The 13,075-nt window shown below is 40.9% G+C and overlaps 1 protein-coding gene across 1 annotated transcript; it reads right to left on the bottom strand.

Moving 5' to 3' along the window:
* Positions 1-258: 258 nt before the first annotated feature.
* LOC127780184 (fatty acid desaturase DES2-like) lies at positions 259-3,572 on the bottom strand. The gene is made up of 2 exons (XM_052307131.1): positions 3,384-3,572; positions 259-1,891 (listed from the first exon to the last, which is right to left on the bottom strand). The coding sequence occupies exons 1-2, from the start codon at positions 3,570-3,572 to the stop codon at positions 692-694; spliced, it is 1,389 nt and encodes a 462-aa protein (XP_052163091.1). The 3' UTR covers positions 259-691.
* Positions 3,573-13,075: the final 9,503 nt, after the last annotated feature.

Below are 13,075 nucleotides of genomic sequence, written 5' to 3'. Positions count from 1 at the left end.
GTGTGAGTTTAGAGGTCTACATTTCTGGTTTTGTGGTTAAGGGAAAAAAATCAAGCTGTTAAGTTGAGGGACCTTTGGTGAACTTACTCCTTGATTCAAACCGAGCTGAAACGGACTCTGTCATGTGAAGATGCTTCTGAAGCCCATGTAAGATGTAAGGTGCACAAGTAACGTTTATCAATCGCCAAAGTGAACCAGTATGCATGAAGAGAATATGGACAATAATGATTATTGATTTGAATACTGTAAGGCCATTCCTAACCCAAGACAATAGACATAGTTTCTATAAACTCCACATCATCAAGAAACTAGTACTAGACACTACTCTTACAATGCAAACACCACCATTCCATACTTAAATTTAATGCTACTTATCTCACATGATGTCTTGGATGTTGTGTATAAACCATGTCTCATGCAAGACATGGTTTTCTTATCTTTCTTTATTTATTCACTTGTCACATCATTTTTCATCTTAGTTGGCAGCTTATTTAATACTATGGACATCATTCTAGTCATTGGGTTGGGAATGGACTAAGGTCCGCGATTTGTGAGACCGATAAGCTAAAATGTGTTGGCCGGTCCCCTTAATTAATTATTGTGAGACCAGCACCATATTTATTCAGAAGCAGTGACATACCCAAGTATATAAAACTTATAATCATATCTTAATCTCATCCCCTGTCTGTAGCTAAAACTTGTTGTTGTACCAGTAGATACCATCGCGCTCCCTGGGCTCAACGTACATGCACTCCTTGGCCTCACGCCATGTTGCCTCGATGATGGGCGTGCGGTCAAACTTGTAGTACTCACCGAGGACGGGCCTCGCTGCCCTGGTGGCCTCCATGGCGTGGTAGTGTGGCATGCTGGGGAAGAGGTGGTGGAGGACGTGCGTGTCCGTGACGTTGTGCAGCACGCGGTTGAGGACGCCGTAGTCGCGGTCGACGGTGGCGAGCGAGCCGCGCAGCCACTCCCACTCGCTGGAGTCGTAGTGCGGGAGCGCCCGGTGGGTGTGGTGCAGGTACGTGATGAGCACGAACAGCGCGCCCACGATCATCACCGGCACGCCGTACACGCGCACCACCCACCAGAGCCCGTACGCCGCCGTCAGCCTGTGCAGCGCGAGCAGCACGGCCAGGATGGCGGCGTCGGAGACGAGGACTTGGACGCGCTCCTGGTCGCTGAACAGCGGGCTGTAGGGGTCGTAGTGGCAGGTGACGAGGCGTGGGTACGGCTGCCCGGACAGGTTGAACGCGAGGTAGAGTGGCCACGCGAGGGTGAGCTGCAGGGCGATGTACACCAGCCGCCCGACGGGGTTGCCGAACACGTACGGGGTGTACCACGGCAGCGCGGACTTCTTCTTCGCGACGTACACCTCGTCTTTCTCCATGGAGCCGGTGTTGGCGTGGTGCCGCCGGTGGCTGTACTTCCACGAGAAGAAGGGCGTGAGAAGCGCCGAGTGGAGCACTAGGCCCACGAGGTTGTCGAGGAGCAAGTAGTCCGAGAAGGCGTGGTGGCCACACTCGTGCCCGATGACCCACACGCCGGTGAGTACACTGCCCTGCGCGGCCCAGTAGAGCGGCCAGGCGACGAGGCGGAGGATGCTTGGGAGGGCAGGGATGCCGACCAGAGCAAAGTAGAGGAGGCCAGCGGCAATGGCAAGGTCGTGGAGCAGGTAGGAGAATGACTTGATCACGGAGCGGTGGAAGCAGTGCGGCGGGATGGCCTTCTTTATGTCCCCCAGCGTGAACGGCGGTTTGTACACCGGTGAGCGCTGCATGGCTGCGCTGCTGCCGGAACGGCGGAGTAGTAGCTCTTGTTTCTTCCCCTCCACCACCGTCGTCGTCCGGCGCCCGCTGGTACCCGTATTTCTATTGATGACAGTACGTAACTGCATGAATCGATTAGTCAACAATTTTGTAGTGTTCCATGCGAATCCAGAAAAATAAAATCCAACGGGGAGACATGTCGATGAATTATTACGGGAAAGCTATAACATCCATTTACTGTAGACTGTAGTAGTGTAAATCTTACGCAAAGGGCAACCACTATGCTACCGGAATTACATGAGCAAGTCTGGATTTAGAGTAATATCATAACGATTTTGTTAGAACACGCTACCTCCGTTTCATATTATAATTCGTTCTGACTACTTTCCTAATCAAACCTTTTAAAATTAGATCAAAATATATTCAAAATATAACAATATTTTTAATAAGAAACAAATATATTATCAAAATATATTCATTGTTACATTTAATAAAATTAATTTGATTTTGTAAATATTGCTAATTTTTTCTATAAACTTGATCAAATCTAAAAAAGTTTGACTATAAAAAATATCAAAGCGATTTATAATATGGAACAAAGCAAATATAACTTTAATAATTGAGTAAATTTTACAAAACTACATGTATATTACATAATTTATCACAAAACTATAGATTTAAGAGCTTGTTTCTCAAAACTATAGATTTAGTGTATCTGTTTATCACAAAACTACAGGTACTTTGTACAATCTATCACAAAACTACAGATTTAAGAACTAATTTCACAAAACTATAGATTTAGTATATTCGTTTATCACATAACCACACATTTAGTGTCTTCATTTTTCAAAAAAATACACATTTAGTGTTTCCATTATCCCAAAACTGCAAGTTTTAACAATGCTAAAATCTGTAGTTTTGTGATAATGGAGACACTAAACCTGTAGTTTTATGATAAATGAAGATATTAAATCTGTAGTTTTGTGAAACAAATTCTTAAATCTGTAGTTTTGTGATATATTGTGCAAATTACATGTAGTTTTGTGATAAATGAAGACATTGAATCTGTAGTTTTGTGAAACAAGTTCTTAAATCTATAGTTTTGTGATAGATCGTGCAAAGTATCTATAGTTTTATGAAATTTACTCTTAATAATTTTGTTCATATCATCGCTACTACATAAACACACAAAGGTGTCAGCACTATAGGTGCCGGAAGTGTTAAAATCAACACTTATAAATTTTTTCCCACCTCTCACCTCTGCGGATTGAAAATATATAATCGGCATCTTTGAGTAATTATATGTGCCGGTTCTAAATAAATACACCAACACTATAGGTGTCAGATTTTTTTTTTTACAAAAACTAATATATATAATATATCGAGCCGAGGCGAACGCGCTCTCTCCTCCGCCTTATCTCCTCCGGCACCCACCCACCACTCTCTCTCCTCCTTACCTCCTCACTTACCTGTCCTTATTTCCTCCATCTCTCTCCTCCTCGTCCATCCAACGCTCTCTCACGATCACTCTCTCTCCACCGCACCCACCCACCCGGCAGTGGCGGCGGCGCCCTCCCCTCGCTAGATCCGGCGGGAGGGGAGGCGGTGAGCTACCAGGTGGCAGTAGCCCAGTGACCCTCTCCCCTCCACCCAATCCGGCAGGAGGGGATGTGGTGGGCTACCAGGCGGCGTCCTCCTCCCCTCCGCTAGATCCGGCGGGCTACCAAGCGGCGGTGGCGACAACGCCCTCCCCTGCACCAGATCCTGCGGGAAGGGAGGCGACAGGCTACCAGGCGGCGCCATCTTTTGTTAGTGTTCTTGCATTTCCTTGGATTAAATGTTCATCGTATGAATTAAATGTTCGATGAAATCTGGTCGGTGCGAAGGGGTTTGCCCGATTGCATCGAGTCGATCTTTTTTTTTTTCAATCCTGTAATCTCAAAGGTGTCGGTTCTTAAACCGGTGTGCCTTTGAGAGAACTCAAAGGTGTCGCCTGCTGGGTACCGGTTTTCAAATCTAGCATCTTTGTGGGGTTGGTAGCCAGCACCTAAAGCGTTTTCTGTAGAAGTGTATAAATCATTAAAAAATAATTTGTAATTAACATATACTCCCTCCGTCCCATAATATAAGGGATTTTGAGTTTTTGTTTGCAACGTTTGACCACTCGTCTTATTTAATTTTTTTAAATATAAAAAACGAAAAGTTGTGCTTAAAGTATTCTAGATAATAAAGTAAGTCACAAATAAAATAAATAATAATTTCAAAAATTTTTGAATGAGACGAGTGGTCAAACGTTGCAAGCAAAAACTCAAAATCCCTTATATTATGGGACAGAGGGAGTAACTGTATATTTGTGTGCCTAGAACCACATACTACACATGAACTTTTTTCCCTCCATCCCAATATAAGTTTATCTAGGACAAAATGTGACATATTCTAAGATTACAAATCTAGAGGATGTGACATCTCCTATGACTATGAATGATGTGAAATAATATAGGTGAGGTCCACCCTCCAGGAAGCACGTGCTTGCAGTCAACACTAATTAGCAGCCATCTTTTAGCTCCAGTCACTTTCCTCTCCTCTTTCTTTGGACTCATTCAAAATTTTGTTGTGACATACTACCTCCATTCCAAAATATAAAAAGTTCTAAAATTGGATACGATTATTAAGAAAGTATGTACAATTAAATCTGAAGATGTTGTGATTGGTTGATAAGTGGAGATATACGAGAAAAATGAATGGTGGAGGGTTGTGATTGGTTAGAAAGAAAATATTAGTGAAGAAGTTGTTATATATTGGGATAAATGATAAATGCTAGAAGTTTTTATTTTTTGGGATAAAGGGAGCACATATATACTATGAGTTTGAGGAGAAGGGGATTGGGAAGATATGTAAAACGAGGTGAGCCATTAGCGCATGATTAATTGAGTATAAACTATTTTAAATTTCAAAAATAGATTAATATGACTTTTTAAAGCAACTTTCCTATAGAAATTATTTTAAAAAACACACCGTTTAGTACTTTGGGAAGCGTACGTGCGGAAAACGATGTGTTTCTCACTAATGTCTCTGGAACGAACGCAATACATACTCCATTCGTCCCAAAATAAGTGCAACTGTGGGAATCCGTGTCCAACGTTAGACCATCCGTTTTATTTGAAAATTTTATGAAAAAATAAAAAAAATAGTCACACATACTATTCATATTTTTTCATATAGTAACAATAAAAATACTAATAATAGGAAAATTTTAAATAAGACGAACTATTAACGTTAACGTTAGACATGAAATTTTTATGATGGAAAGAGTAACTATTATACCTGCTCTTGTATATAGGTCGTCGGGAGAAGCATTTTTGAAAGAAAAAAAACACTAGACTCCGGTGCTTATTATATTATGAAAAATAAGTGCGCTTGAGTATATCTTGTAATTTAAAATTTTGGGATGGAGGGAGTAACTATTATACCTGCTCTTGTACATAGGTCGTCGGGAGAAGCATTTTTGAAAGAAAAAAACACAATATCGTGAGCTCCGCCGCATCAGCTGCTTGCACTCCGCTCGAGCTCAAGCACAATATTGTGGCAGTGCGTGATGGGCCAGCCGTCGGACCACTTGATAACGGTGAAGTCCTTGGCTGCGAAGCGCGCAAACTGCAGGTACAGCCGCGGCGCGTCATTGTTATGGATGCCTCCGCCGTGCGCTTCTACCACCCCCACCTTATACGCGTGCAACGGCGTCAGTACCTGCAACCTATACACGCTCACCACATTCTCAACATGCCAATGGTAAGCAGCAGCTCCAAACCAGCCCCCTCAACACCACTGGATTTTTCACATTTTAGTCCTTTTGAAAAACTTATTTTGCAAATAGACCCCTGAAAAAACTTATCCTAAAAATGGTCCTTTTTAGGGCGCCAGAGTGGCTGGCGCTGTCATCCAACGAGACGGCGCCAGCCTCTCTGGGCCGTCCTCCTGCCATCGTGGCGCACGCGAACCGACGTGGCAGGAGGAGGGCGCCAGCATGGCTGGCGCCGCCGCCTCCATTCCTGTTTCTCTGTATGGAGTTGCAACGGTGTCATTTTTATTTTATTTTTTTCGGATGTTTTTTCACACTTAGGATCACGATACAACCAACCAAAAAAAATTTAAACTCAAACTACCACTTAGCTAAGTCTGAAAATATCTAGCATACCACTTAGTCTACTTTGCACCTTCACTAAAATTAGACCATAACTCCTTTAGTAAAACCCTTTGATCAGCATGTTAAACATAATGCACTCTACCACTATATGAAATTAGTTAATCTAATTCAAAATATAACCACATGAAATGACATATATAAGTTAAACAGTACATAGAGATGCAATTTTTTATTTTTATTTCATTTTTTTGATATTTTTTTCACACTTAGGAGAACATAGAAACCAACCGTATAAAAAATAAACTCAAACGGACAAAATATATGACATGTAGAATTTTCCAAAACTCTACCGAAACGGACAAAATATGTCATCTATTAAAATAGGCGTAACTTTCTCATACGGACTCGGAATCAGGCAAATAATATATGCACGGACATCTACAGAAAAAGTTACATCCGATTCTCCCCGCTTTGCCGGGTTCGGCGATATTAAAACCTCCAAATTCCGCTTGCAAGATTGTGTTTTCGAGGAGAGAAGTTTTTCGGTAGAGCTTTGGAAAATTCCACATGCCACATATTTCGTCCGTTTGAGTTTATTTTTTACATGGTTGGTTTATGTGAGTTCCTAAGTGTGAAAAAAAATATCAAAAAAATAAAATAAAAATAAAAAAGTTGCACATCTCTCTCCTCTGCACTAGTTCGGAGAGAGATGAGAGGAGAGGAAAAATTCTACATGTCACATATTACGTCCATTTTAGTTCAATTTTTCTATGGTTGGTTCTTGTGTGTCCCTAAGCGTGAAAAAAATATCAAACAAATAAAACAAAAATAAAAAATTAGGTGTCCCCCTAGCCACCTCAGCATCACCCCGCCACGTCGGCAGGGGAACGGCGCCACAGAGGCTGGCGCCGTCCTGTTGAACGACGGCGCCAGCCACTCTGGCGCCCCAAAAAGGACCATTTTTGAGATAAGTTTTTCTAGGGGTGTATTTACGAAATAAGTTTTTCAGACCAAAATGTGAAAAATCCAGCTCAACACCAAGCTTGTCACCGTCCATGACCCCCCCCCCCCCTCCCCGGGCCTAGCCTTGCTGTGGCAGTTGCTGATGCATGCCAGAGGTGAGGTGAGAGAGAGAAAGAGGAATGAATGAGAGGATGGAGGAAGAAGACGAGGGCAGTTTGGTCAGAAAATTTTGGAATTTGTATTGAAAGGGTAAGTAGTGGCACATCTCAAACATATGTAAAATTATAATGGTATGGTTCTAATTTCATAAATTGTAATAGCATATTAAAATATGCAAAATTATAATGGTATGAATCCAATTGTGAATCTGATGCACTTGTCCATGTACAAAGGCAAGATTAGTTTTTTTTTAGGGGGAGGGGGGGAGGTGTATGTGCTTGCATAGAAAACCCGTTTCAGCACTTATTCCTTCGTAACTACAAAGTTATGCAATGAATTCGTGGCAAAAAAGTATACTAGGGGAGTTCAAAGATAACGGCCAAATTGAGTTGACAAACTTGAATTCTTAAACTTTGTAACAAATATTTTTAAATATATAGTTCTATAATTTGTTGTTGATGAAATGAATTAATCATAAATGCATAAAAAACTGATGTAATGGATATTTTTACTTAGACATATATGCTGGTCCTATAGAGCCAAGGCACCCTCATGATCTCTTACTCAATGAGGAACATAGGCGCCTTGCACCGGGCACCAACTGCAACCCCATAGTAAGTAAAAGATGAAATGATATAAATGGTTAACGCTGAACTCTAGTTGAGAGTGGCATGCCTTTTTACAAGCATCACTATCTCTATGGTGACAACCCGACTGGTTCAAGGAATATATCCAGGGTATACATTTCTTTTGATCATAATATATTACCCAGAAGGCGCTGAGAAGATCAATGTACGCATCACAGGCTTAGAGGCACAACAAAAAGGTATGCCAGGTTAGTGCTGTGAGAGAAGTGCCAACCAGCTTAAGAGACAAATTAATTCTAGATTTTAGTTATTTCAAACTAAAAGCATTTTAAGATAATGATGATGTGACAATATGCCTCTCAAGGTTTCCAACACACATCCGTCTCTAAATTAACCATGTACTTTTGTAGTTATTAGTACAATATTTCCAATTTTATTATTTATAATATAGTCATTGCATTTGGTTGTGTATGAGGTGTGAATAGGAACAACATGCATGCTAACGGAAGATAGCTTGCACTTTACCATAGTTGAGGCGATACTCGAGATAGGGTATCAGTTCACTTACCCTCATCCCTATCTAATTGGAGGCGGCAAGTGTCAGGTCTACATCTATTTTTATTTGACGCAAAATGATTTCACAATCTTTGGAAGATGCAATGGATCAGGAAAAGGAAATGTGTTCTTACATGCATTATATATGTAATGTTGAAGCCTTATTGGATCGATTAGACATTATCGATAGGATTTTTGTTGCCCATGTCGTGCGATTCCACCTTGGGTAAGAGGTTGAATATTGTATATGAGTTTAAATCTTTGACAATATATGTGTAGGTGAGTAGGTGATAATGTGAATGTGTATGTAAATATGAATGTCTAATGGTATTATGGTAGCCATGAATGTGTATGTGAAATATATGTGTTCGGTTTTGGCAGAGGGTGTGGGTAGCAAATACTAAGACTAGCCATTATTAAAGAAATATATAAATGATAGTAAGACTATATCAGTGTAATAAATATGGTATATCATGTATACATATACTTACCACCACTATGAATATTGCATACCTAAACTTGTATTATACGAGAAGGTGTCCCTAAGTATGTATATACATATATATAAGGAAGTAGCATTGTCCATTTAAGGGAGGAATCTACGGCCTAAGAATGGAAAGGTCTTATCTGCCCATATCCTATTTGGGCTCTGCAAGTTCTATTTGAAGAAGCGGTTATATTCCAGGATAAATATAGAGCCACCTTAGGAGTAGAGGAAATTAAATTACAGGTCATAGAAATAATCCATATATTGAGATTACGCCAGAAGAAAACCCTATAGCAAGCCGTTGACTACAACCCGCCATGTTGCCTGTCGAGATTAATTTGCTAGGCTATATCAATTATTGTGTTCCCCCTTTTACTTGGTGTGATACATTCTAGATCGATACATATAAAGCGGAGTAGGTTATTACCCTTTTCAAGGACTAAAGTAGTACAAAATCTTTGTCCCTCATTTTTTTTTATTCCATACTCGCCTGTACCATGGTATCAGCCGCACCATACGCCTCTCAAATACCGAGTCAAGTAAAATCCACCAACAAGATGTCTATAATGGTTCACAACACCAAAACCGTTAAAGAAGAGGTGCTGACACTTGTCACCTCTCATGTAAAAGGGCTAGTGTATAATAAGTCACTATAGTACAATAATTATCTATAACAGTTTGGAACGACAACTGCGTACCATTACAGATGAGGCTCTACATCTGTGACCAATATTTTGTATTGGTAGGCTTGTCTGTTATAAATAATGGTTTTGGCTTCTCCGCTCGCTTCACCCGCCGTTTGCTCGCACCTCCAGCCCGTGTCACCCGCCATCCGCCATCAGCCCTCCTCGTCCGCCCTTCCCCCTTCCCCCTCTTTTATCACAGTCTCTTGCTATCCGTAGGTACCGAGAAGAAGAGGGAGAGAAATATGCTCGGACAGAGTTATAGAGTATTAATTGTTGACTAATTAGTATTTAATAATAGAGCATTAGTTGTCTACTAATTAGTATTTCATAGATTTAGAAGACAGTAGGTTTGGATTTTTCAGTATGAATTATTACAGATATGGTTATATAAAATAATATAAATGTATAGGTAGTTATAAGATATTAATAAAATAAAGAAGGTTGTGATATGAAGAATGTAGTATGGATGACCTGTTGGAGCGAAGAGAAATATGGAGAGGGAATCTTTTTTAGATGACCATTCAAATGGGGATATGGATTATTAAATTTGGATAAGCTACTGGGATGCTCTGCCGAGTTAATAAGATAAGGCAAAATTGTATAAACCACTACAGTTGTTACTCTCTTGTTTTAAAATTCCCTCCAACAGCTAATTTGTTAGAAATGTCCACAGTCCACAGTCCACCCAACCAAACTCTTTCCCCTAAGTGAATAGCCGAGTCAGCCTGTTTCCACCGACTTGTACCTGCAGAAGCCCTAATTAGCTGGCAACTCTTGGTTTTAGGTGCATCCAATTCAAGCTCGACCCTCGGTGTGGTTCAAAGCACGAAAACGACCTGGACCAGCGCAAGGGCTGAGGGCGTGGTAACCACTAGCAGCAATTGACTGCAATCGAGTTATGTTGCAGAACAACGGGTACACGACAATAAATGGAAATGGTCTGACTTGACTAACTTGTGGAGGGGTCCGGGTGGATGGTGGGCATGCATTTTCAACAAATTAGTTTTTAAAGAAATTTAGACGTAGGATAAAAAGATATCCAGTGATATGATCAAACTCAGTGTATATATCTAGTTTAATTTCCTTCTCCAACTAGATTAAGCTTATCCAGACCGCTTTTGAATTAAGCCCCAGTCAAACGCGCGCTGAGTGCTGTTAGCATTATGTTAGAATAAGGCAAAATTAACGCGTGCCACGGTGCTGAAGAAGCATGATGGTTGGTCGTCGCTCATGTTTGACTGGCCAGGGCCACCAGTCAATGTCATCATCGGTCTAACATGTGGGGCTGCGAGTACACACGAATGAAGATATAATTGCATTATCTTGAATCCACGGTCTTTCCTGTATTATTTTAATTAAATAATATCTAGGAGTGAATCGCAGAGTTACGTGTGCCATGACGCTATAAGAGCCAGGTTAGAATAAAGCAAGGATATGACGCTATAAAAAATGATTTTCCTATACAGGAGCCTTGAATTTTCATATGCGGACCGTAACTGGTTACATCTGAAAATCATCATCCATTTTCACATACGGCTTCTTAAAATAACCATACGAAAAAATCGATTTTCTTAGACATTTTATTTTCACGTGCGGGTCTGATATGTGACCTGCACGAAAACATAGCCCACACCACTTAATCTCCCCTCCTCACTTTATTTCCGCGTCGGCCTCCGCGCCTCCACTCCACCCACTCCCTCTCTGTCTCCCACTGCTCACTCCTCCTCCACCCACTCCCTCTCACATTATCTCTTCGTCTTCCCTCTACTCTCTCCCTTTCCGCCTCCCTCTCTATCCACTCCTGACGATAGCCGCCACCTCGGCTAGGGCGGTAGTGGCGGCGGCATTGGTGAGGGCGACATTGGCGAGAGCAGCAACGACATCGGCTAGGGTGGTGGCGGCGGGGCGGATCCATCGCCGGCCACCGCAGGGAGGGCGGATCCGTCGCCAACCACCGCGGGGAGGCCGGATCCATCGCCTGCCACCGCGGGGAGGCCGGATCCGTCGCCTGCCACCGCGGGGAGGTTGGATCCGTCGCTGGCGACCGCGGGGAGGCCGGATCCGTCGCCTACCACCGCGGGGAGGCCGGATTTGTCACCGGTGACCGTGGGGACGACGACGATGGGCCTCGTGCAAGGCGGCGACAATGACGGTGGTAGCGGAGAAGACGACAGTGGTGACGGCGTGACGGTGGCGATGGCCGCTGGATTAGGGTTTGTTTTTTTCTATTTTTTATTTTCGATTTTTTATTTTTCCGTGCCGGCGGCTTAAGCGCCCTCACTCAAAAATCACAATTTTCACAGACACCTCGTTCTAGATGGGTGGAAGATCCGCACGTGAAAACCAATTCCGACCGCACGGAAAAATCGTTATTGTACTAGCGTGAGCTATAAGACAATTATAAAATTACGTGGAGGAGAGGGATAAAAAATATGATGTGTTGATTCTAATGTAAATACTTGCTCTACACGTACTGTAAGATAGGTGCATTAAGTTTAACAACGAGAGAAAGAGAGGAGAAAAGAAATGATGTAACCTTATAGCTAACCGATTATACATATTTACTCTAATATATGTAAACTTATCGACAATAGCTAATACTAAACTTACTATTGATAGTGTGTTATAAGCTCATATGGAGGAGAGAAAAAAAGAGAAATGTGGGCTATTATCCCAGAATTATCTCTACATATATCCTTTGAAATAAATACATAACAGGTATAAGTGAGAGAGAGGAGTAAAAAATTGAGATAAATTTATAGCTAATCTATAAGCTCATAGCTTAATAGAACAAGTCTAATACTCCCTCCGTTTCACAATGTAAGACTTTCTATCATTATCCACATACATATAGATGTTAATGACTCCAAACACATATATATGTCTATATATATGTCTAGATTCATTAACATCTAAATAAATATGGACAATAATAGAAAGTCTTATATTGTGAAACGGAGGAAGTAGCATAAGTTTATAGCTTTATAGATAGCTAGTAGTCGACGCTATTATGAAGCTTGATCTAAATACTTATAGCACGAGCAAGTTCAATAGTAGAGCTAACTAGCTATAAACTAATACAAAAATAGAATTAAAGCTAATATATATAATAAATTAGTTATATGGTTATATCTAATTTTCTTCTTCTTTTCTTAATATCACCTACGTAATAAATGCATTTACCTAATGGGAAGAGTTAACTCTTGTACGAAACCAACGGTTCTCTCTTTTTTTTTTCTTTTTCTTTCGAGTTAGGCTGTGTTTAGTTCCATGTTGTGGTTATATAGGTTGTGTTTAGTTCACACCAAAATTAAAAGTTTGGTTAAAATTGGAACGATGTGACGGAAAAGTTAGAAGTTTGTGTGTGTAAGATAGTTTTGATGTGATGGAAAAGTTAAAAGTTTGAAGAAAAATTTTGCAACTAAACACGGCCATAGTCGATTTGTAGACTACAGTTAAATTAACTACCTCTGCCCAGAACAATTCAGTTCGTCTGCTTATTTAGGCCTATCTAGTTCCAGGGGTGAAAAGTTTTGACATATCATATCGGATATACGGATATACATTTGAAGTATTAAATGTTTAAATGTATACTAATAACAAAAATTCTACCTGCAAACTGCGAGATGAATTTATTAAGACTAATTAATCCGTCATTAGCAAATGTTTACTGTAGCACCATATTATCAAATCATGTACTAATTAGGTTTAAAATATTTGTCTCG

The sequence above is a fragment of the Oryza glaberrima genome, chromosome 7, assembly GCF_000147395.1.
Source record: "Oryza glaberrima chromosome 7, OglaRS2, whole genome shotgun sequence".
NCBI lineage: Eukaryota > Viridiplantae > Streptophyta > Magnoliopsida > Poales > Poaceae > Oryza > Oryza glaberrima.
This window is presented reverse-complemented; position numbering and strand designations above follow the sequence as displayed.